We start from the raw sequence: 8,356 nt of genomic DNA on the forward strand, positions 1-8,356 counted from the left end.
TTAAAGACAACTCCAAATTAGAGTCCAGTGTGTCTGCTTGAGTCATTGAATACACAGATAATCTGTAACAACTTTGACTGTAACATAGCAAACAAAAGATTGTTCATGTAAAAAAAAAAAGAAATATAAAAGTTGCAATTTTTTGACTAGGGTGAAAATAAATGGAAGGGCCCTATGCTAAAAGTACTAAAACTTCAAGATGGTGTCCACCAAGCAATAGCGAAGCCCGGAGCTCCTTTTGCAAGGGCGGGGGGAGTCTTGTTTATTTTCATATCCATTCAACTCAGTACCAGGGGATGTGCCCCCTTGGGGTTTTTATGTCTTCAAATCTGTCTCATTAAGAAAAATGAGGAGAATTGTTGGTGGCAAAGGGGATTCTGGAAATACAAAGTAGGGCAGAACAATAACATAAACTGTCACTTCCAATATTTTACAACTTATGCAATTTTTGAACGCAAACCTTAGAATCTTTGTCACTTGTGTTCTGAAAAATCAGCCAGGTAAGAGAATGCATTCAGCTTAATCTTAGAAATGTCATATACTCTCTGTTCTTTAGGGAGTAGTTTGTTTGCTTGCAACATTAAACATCATCGATTCTGAGTGTTCATAGTTGGTTCCCTGTCTTTAGATGGACTCCTCACTCTATGTGAGTATGGTGAATTTTGTTTGACTTCTGAGTTGTATTGCCTCATCTCGATTCATTTTCATGGTTACTTAAACACTCTCTGACATCACCAAATATTTAAAGTGCTGAGCAGAATTAGTATCATTGATATTTCCAATTGCTATTTTGCTTTAAAAATTGGTAAATGCATTTTTTGATATATATCTATTTAAAACTGCTTTGTTTTCTTGTCCAAAGATTCATAAATTAACTGTCTCAAGGTATAGAATTTTTAGCAAGAAAGTCTGTTTTGTTTATAAACAGACAAGATCTGCATGATTCTTTAAGAGACTTCCCTGAGTTGTTTGAAGGCAATCATTCACCGAAGGACCCTAGTGATTACATAATTTCTCAGACTGTCTTCCAGATATAAAGCTTAGAATCATTTAGAACTCTTACAGGTTTTTCTAGTACAGCAATTTTGTTTTTGTAAGATGGATAAATTGTCTTCTTAAACCAGTGACAACTCACATTTGAGTCGTTTCTCTCTTGTGGGACTCTCCCTGGTGTCAGTCTTTGTTTAACTCCAGAGCAGTTCAGAGTGTTCTCTCAGTGACTTCCAGCAACCTGGGTTCTCCACACACTGATTCTCATTCTTCTCTTATGTACACAGAGCCAATCCAGTGAATCTGTAAATGAAAGAAACCAGAAGAACAACTTCTCACGGCTATGTCTGCTCCTACACGTGTAGGAAGAGACTCAGGTATTTTCCTAATGTTGAGGATAAAGGCTATTTTAAAAGTTCCCTTTAGTATGTTTTGAGTGTATAATTAAATAGGAAACCTTTTCCAAACAACATATTATTCAAAGTCTTTAACATTCATTAAAAACATTTCTATTTTGATTATGCAAGTAAAATGAAACTTACTCATTCTTTTAGGAGAAATCAAGATTTCATTTGACAGAAAAATGCTAGGAATTAATTTCATAAAGAGAAAAGTGTCTAAAATGGGGGAGAGATGAACTATCTTGCAAACATTAGAGTAGGATAATTTAAGGGAACCTGACTTAGGGGAAGATAAAAACACAAGAGAATTATTTACTATGGTTCCATTAGTGGTGCTAGAAGAGAGGCAAGTAAACCTCAATATTTGAAGAACAAGTATAAATAGGTAACAGAGAAACCAAGATTTTAAAGAGACTAAAGCCATAGGCATATGTAGTTCCTTATAATGAAATGAAGGAGGAAACTATTGGGTCCACAGGGCAAAGAATTTCTTATGGAAATGCACTGGGAATTGCAAAAAGGCTTTCTTTATTCTCACCCAGGAGAATAAAAATGATATAAAATATAGTTTATAATGCAAAAAGTATCCTGGGTGAGCGTGGCTGTATGACTATTATGTAGGCACTCTAAGGAGAGATGTTTGAGTCATGGCAGGTATGCTTGGAGACTGTTAAAGAACATCGTAGGGATCTACTTTTAAAGTTCTCAATCGTTCACATTAATGGAAGACAGTAAGCCTATTATTTGGTATCACACTGTAAAATGTGCACACATCTGGTCAGACTATTGAGATTAATGTGGTCATGTTTCTTATCTGGCTTAATCATGAATATGAACCAATCAACTCAAATGTGCTTCTACACTCTATCCATTATTAAGATGAATAGAGTTGCTATGTTATGATAAAGCTGTATATACTTTCTATTAACCCTGTGATTGAAAGAAATTCATCCCTGTCTATTTTTCCACATTAAAACTCTTCAAGAGTATTCCTATTTCTCAGAGACTCTCTGTCTCGTGGGACAATTTAAAAGCTGCTCCATGTTAGAGACAACTAAAGAGATGAAAAGACAATTGGATCAAAAAATAAATATGGTTAGATAAAATGGATTATAGTTGTTGTTCATCGCCAATAAAAGACATTAATACTAAAAAATGTAATAAATGAAGGTGTTTGAATAGGAATCCAGAACAGACATTTAGAGTTAATATTTAATTGATAAATACAAAACATCTTCAACAGAACTTTGCAGAGTTATAGAAAACACTCACAAACTGTGGTAGTGTTGGCAAAAATATTATTGACTAGAAAGACTGATGGACAGGAAGGTTAGTGTCCCAAAAACTATCCTATCTTTTCTTTTTAAGTGTCATTGAATCAAACATTAGCCACTGAATTTCTCCTCTTGGGGGTGACAGACATTCAAGAACTGAACCCTATTCTCTTTGTCATGGTCCTTGCCATGTACTTTGTCAATGTGTTTGGGAATGGAGCCATCATGATGATCGTCATCTTAGATCCAAGACTCCACTCACCTATGTACTTCTTCCTGGGAAACCTAGCATGTCTAGATATCTGCTTCTCCACTGTAACAGTGCCAAAGATGCTTGAGAACTTCTTCTCCACAAGCAAAGCAATTTCCTTCTTGGGATGCATAACTCAGCTTCATTTCTTTCACTTCCTGGGATGCACAGAGGCCTTGCTGCTAACAGTCATGGCATTTGACCGCTTTGTGGCTATCTGCAGACCACTCCACTACCCTTCCATCATGAATCGTCAGGTGTGTATCCAGGTGGCTGTCTCCATCTGGGCCATTCCTTTCCTTCATGCTCTGGTTCACTCCATATTGACATCTCGATTGAACTTTTGTGGTTCGAACCATATCCATCATTTCTTCTGTGATGTTAAGCCATTATTAGAGTTGGCCTGTGGAAACACTGAACTCAACAGGTGGCTGCTCAATATTCTTGCAGGAACCATTGGCATTGGCCTCTTCTTTCTGACTTTTCTCTCCTATTTCTACATCGTCACCTATCTCTTTCTAAAGACCCGTTCTTGCAGCATGCTCCAAAAAGCACTGTCCACTTGTGCCTCTCACTTCATGGTTGTCATTATTTTCTATGCTCCTGTTCTCTTCATCTATATCAATCCTGATTCAGGGAGCTCCCTGGAAAAGGACAGGATCATTGCTGTCATGTACACTGTGGTCACTCCTGCACTCAATCCAGTTATCTACACTCTGAGGAACAAGGAAGTGAGAGGTGCTCTGAATAGGAAAATCAGAATACAGCTTTGACTTGAAGAAATCTAGTAAGTTATTCTGGAATATTAAAACATAAGCAATTAATGTGAAAACTGAAGTTTGAAATCAGTTCCTTTTGAATTTATTTATGGTATGTATAAGGAAGATGACCAGGTAAGAGAATAAATATATAATAGCTTAATTGTATTTCAGTATATACATAAGATGGAAATTGGAACAAACCAGGTACTCACTACAAAATGCCAACTTTGAATTTGTTTGGTAGATTAGCATTGATGAAACTAACATGGTTTTCTTTTATATATGTTTGTATGTAAAATCAAGTATTCAAGTTGCTGAGAGCAGATAAAAGGAGCTTGTCTTCCATACTGCCATTTTGACTTCAGATTTTATTTTACTTAACTTGACCAATTCTCTATTTAAGAAACAATTGATCCCAAAAACATACCTGTTACCAATACTCCTATAAGCAACAATGATTGTTCAAAATAATGCCCCTAAAAATATTTGATGAAATGAATTTGATGTTTTTTGGTGGGGGAGGAAAACCCATTTATCTTCAATGTCAGCTGACAATGATGCAACACTTCACATAGTCCCTAATCCCGAGTTCTGATTTGTACAAATTATAACTGTAATAAACATGGCTCATCTGCTTGCAGGTCTCATGATTATAAATTTAGCTTCATCCTGTATTTGGGGCTTCCAGAAGACACAAAGACCCTGAGTCCTTGACGGGTGACCCTGATTGATCAGTGACTCTGCTTATGTGGTGGGAATAATAAGAGATTTTAGAGTTTTGTAAGCCCATTGTTGTATTGTCTCCCCTTTCTCTTGGCACACAACAAATGATGTGTAACAAAATATGCCTGTATTTATCATGTTTTGATTAGATGGATATTAATATGTATACCAGCTGGTTTTGTGTCAACTTGACACAAGTTGGAGTTATCACAGAGAAAGAAGCCTCCCTTGAGAAAATGCCTCATGAGATCCAGCTGTAAGGCATTTTCTCAACTAGTGATCAAGTGGATAGGCCCTAGCCCATTGTGGGTGGTGCTGTGCCTGGCCTGGTAGTCCTGGGTTTTATAAGAAAGCAAGCTGAGCAATTCAGGGGAAGCAAGCCAGTAAGCAGCATTCATCCATGACTTCTGTATCCACTCCTTCCTCCAAGTTGCTACCCTGTGAGAGTTCCTGTCCTGACTCCCTCTGATGATGAACAGCAATTTGGAAGTGTAAGCTGAATAAACCCTTTCTCCACAACTTCTTTCTTGGTCAGGATGTTTTGTGCCAGATTAGAAACCCTGACTAAGACAATAGGTATAAGGCAACTTCGTTTCAAATTCCATAATATGATCAATAAAATCACTTTGTGAGGCAGACTGGTAATGAACCCAATATTATCTCATCCAAACTGTGCCTGAACTTTACTACTGAATTATTTCCCTAGCCTTTTTCTGTTGTTTGTTTGTTTTTTCCTTTCTTTAGACAGAGTTTATTGAAAATTTCCAGGCTGGCCTGAAACTGAATGTTGCTTAAGAAGGCCTTTAATGTGCTGGTTTCCTGGTCAACCTCTCAAATGGCTGGAGATACAGTCCTTGTCATTGGACCTATCTATGACCAAGAAAATTAGAATTCTCATGATTGATAGATCCAAATGGATAAATAGGCAAAGCCCTTAAATTTTTACCTCTCCCAGCTTCAAGGTTTTCTCTTTGGAGGTCTTGGGAGTCTCCACTCACTAAATGATACCCCTGAAAGTCAGGGTGGTTCAAGATTACTCTAATGTGGCTTAGAGTCACAAATAAAGTTATATGTGGTTGGAAGTGCAGACTATGCTGCAGAGGGAAGCTGAAGTTAGATTGGCAACATCAGATCAAACTCTGGGAGGAGGAGAAAGAGACCCTGTGTGGTACTGTTAGTGCGTTGTGTAGGGTGATAATAGACACAGGTACTGAGTGACTTTGAATTCTCTAGTGATGCTTGTAAGACTTCTCAAGATGAACAATCACAAGTCCATCCCTTGTCAACTTGGCACAAAACACAGCAATTAAGCCATACTATTCTACCACAGCCCCTGAAATCTCACACTCATGTAATAATGCAAAACTACCACTTCGGTGCCTTTGAGGGAATCAGAGTTCAGGTTGAAGCAGTCTGCACTGGCATGGATACATGATTTTCAAGGAATGGCATTGTTTGTGGAGGCTGCGGGAACTTTTAGCAGTAGACCTTTTCTCGAAGAAGTTTGTTTCTTGAGATGTGTCTTTGATAATCACTTGAACTGCCTTTCTCACCCTCTTCTGCTCTTGTGGGCCATGAAGTAAGAACCTCTTCCATCACTCTCCTCCTGTTATGATATTTGTCTGAAATAACAGGACTAAGTAAGTGTCCTGAACCCTCATCTTCTTCATTTCTCCTCCTCCTTTTTCTCTGCCTCCTTTTCCCTCCTCTTCCTTTCTGTTTCTCTTCCTTTTCTTCCTCCTCCTCCTCTCCTTTTCTTCTCCTCCTTCTCCTTCTCCTTCTTGTCCTCTTCATCATCCTTCACCTCCTCCTCTTTCTTCTGCCTAGGATACTATCTACCTTCCAGTATCTCCACACTGAAAATCCCCTAGATCATCACAGACCCTTGTCAACATCATACAAACCTATGTGCCTGGGGCTTGAAATAAGGAATCCTAAATCCACATGCCAGTAAAGAGGAAAGAGTTAGGAAAAGAGTTGTTTAAATATTTTAGAATATTCAGTGAGCTGATAGAAGTAAATAAATATTAATTGGCCTACATTATCTAAAGTAAATTATGTTGCTGGTAGCTAGGGACATACCATGAAAATCTATGCTTCTTAACAATGATTCATTCCTCATCTGATCTAAACACAGAAAATATGCACCTTCAGTAAGTTATAGCATATCTCATTTAGATTGATTTAGTACACTTGTGCAAGCTTCTCTGTTCTAGTCACACCTTGTCCTTGAAGAAAATAATCCTTCACAGTTTCTGTTAAAATAACTCTTACCTTTTATGATCTGGACCAGTAGCCACTTCTTGATGATTTCTTAAGGGGAGGACCAGGGATGAAAATAATAAAAAAGACAAGAATATTTTGGTTGAGAGGTTTTCCATGAGCTAATGGCTCATGAAAAGTAAACTTACTAAGACTTACAGCAAATTGCCTGTCAGTTTGTACCCAAAGAGTAGTCTGTGTATATTTATTATGTGCCTTCCAAATATCCCTGCTTCCAGTTGAGAACTCCGATCCCGTGTCGAGGCTGGACCCTGGCACATGTCTACTGAATGGACTTTTGCTGCATATAAAAATTAGCTTTTGTGCATTGCTTTAATTCAGTTTTAATTTTCTTTTCCTTTATTGGAATAGGTGATAATAAAATATACAATATAAAAATAAGTACTGAATTGGTTTTTAGCATAGAAAGGAAATTCATACCTCATGGTAACACATTATTGATCCTGACTTATGAATTGACCTCACTACATCCATTAGGTTTGTAAATGATACCAATTATAATTTTAGGAATGACTGTCTTTATGGTTTATCCTACTGTAAAAGATCAAGAAGATATGTGGCTAACTTTACTGCAATGACTGAAAATTTTCTCATGGGATTTTCCAGAAAGCCTGAGGTAGAAATAATTTTGTCAGCTGTAGACTTGGTGATATCAATCTACAATAATCAATAATGGAATAATATCTCCATTATTGCTGTTACTTCTCTGTCTCTGTTCACTTAGGCATTTCCTCTTGACACATCTGTTTTTCTTGGATCTCTCCTACATTTCTCTGATAGTGCCAAAGTCTATCAGCAGCTCTTTCGTGCACAGTGCCTACATATCCCTATAGAGTGCACACTGCAGGGTTTTGCGTTCACAATCTGTAGTTAAACTGCCATGACCATGATCACACTCATGTCCTAAGACTGTTTTGTGATTGTTAGTTACAAACACATCGTACGTGTCAACATATATATGCATGGGGAGTTAGCTGTCCTGGGCAGTGTTATGTGGAATCATCTTTGGAGTTATGCACACAGATGTGACTGTTCATCTGTTCTGTGGGCCCAGTGTCATACACCAATTCTGTGATTTCCTCTAGCTCGTGAAACTCACTTGTTCCAATGATTATGCCAGTGAGCTTGGATCACTGGCTTCCTTCTCTCTCTGGCCCTACTCTGCTTCATCTCTATTTTTTTTTGTTTATGAGCGTGTATTCTCCACTGTGCTAATGATGGCATAATGAGGGCCAGACTTGTCTATGTCTGATCTGTAGGCATTTTGTTTATTCCTCCTAGTGTATTTGAGTTTCTAAACCCATATTCAGAATCTCCAACTTCATTAGACTTTATTCTTAGTTTGTTTTCCCTCAACACTCAATCCAGAAATAAACAGCCTGAAAAATGAGGACATAGTCACAGTTTCAAAGAAGATTTTTCAAAGAAAATCTCATCTCTTTTTCATATCCATTATTTTCTCTTTGGGAGCCACATCAATAGGTATTGGGGAAAAGAACAGAGTCAATGAATCACTAAAAGTTAGAACAGGGCTAGTCAGATAGCTCAGTGGGTAAAGAAACATGAAATCAAGCCTGAAAAGTTGAGTTAAATCCTTGATACCCACATGGTAGGTGAAGAGAAACAACATTTGAAACTTGTCCCCTATCCTACACATGTCGTAGCTCATGTACA

General features: G+C 37.7%; 1 protein-coding gene across 1 annotated transcript; it reads left to right on the top strand.

Annotated features, from left to right (window-relative positions):
* Positions 1-1,333: 1,333 nt before the first annotated feature.
* Positions 1,334-3,688, top strand: LOC116887625 (olfactory receptor 12D2-like). Its single transcript, XM_032889227.1, has 3 exons — positions 1,334-1,367; positions 2,760-3,342; positions 3,454-3,688. The coding sequence occupies exons 1-3, from the start codon at positions 1,334-1,336 to the stop codon at positions 3,686-3,688; spliced, it is 852 nt and encodes a 283-aa protein (XP_032745118.1).
* The last annotated feature ends 4,668 nt before the right edge of the window (positions 3,689-8,356 follow it).

The sequence above is a fragment of the Rattus rattus genome, chromosome 18, assembly GCF_011064425.1.
Source record: "Rattus rattus isolate New Zealand chromosome 18, Rrattus_CSIRO_v1, whole genome shotgun sequence".
NCBI lineage: Eukaryota > Metazoa > Chordata > Mammalia > Rodentia > Muridae > Rattus > Rattus rattus.

What these genes read in the sequence shown, in the direction of transcription:
- LOC116887625 (XM_032889227.1), top strand. Translation starts at nt 1,334, where the DNA reads ATGTCTGCTCCTACACGTGTAGGAAGAGACTCAG. An exon ending in ACGTGTAGGAAGAGACTCAG is followed by an intron (nt 1,368 to 2,759) that starts GTATTTTCCTAA and finishes TTTCTTTTTAAG; the next exon opens with TGTCATTGAATCAAACATTA. An exon ending in GGAAACACTGAACTCAACAG is followed by an intron (nt 3,343 to 3,453) that starts GTGGCTGCTCAA and finishes CCGTTCTTGCAG; the next exon opens with CATGCTCCAAAAAGCACTGT.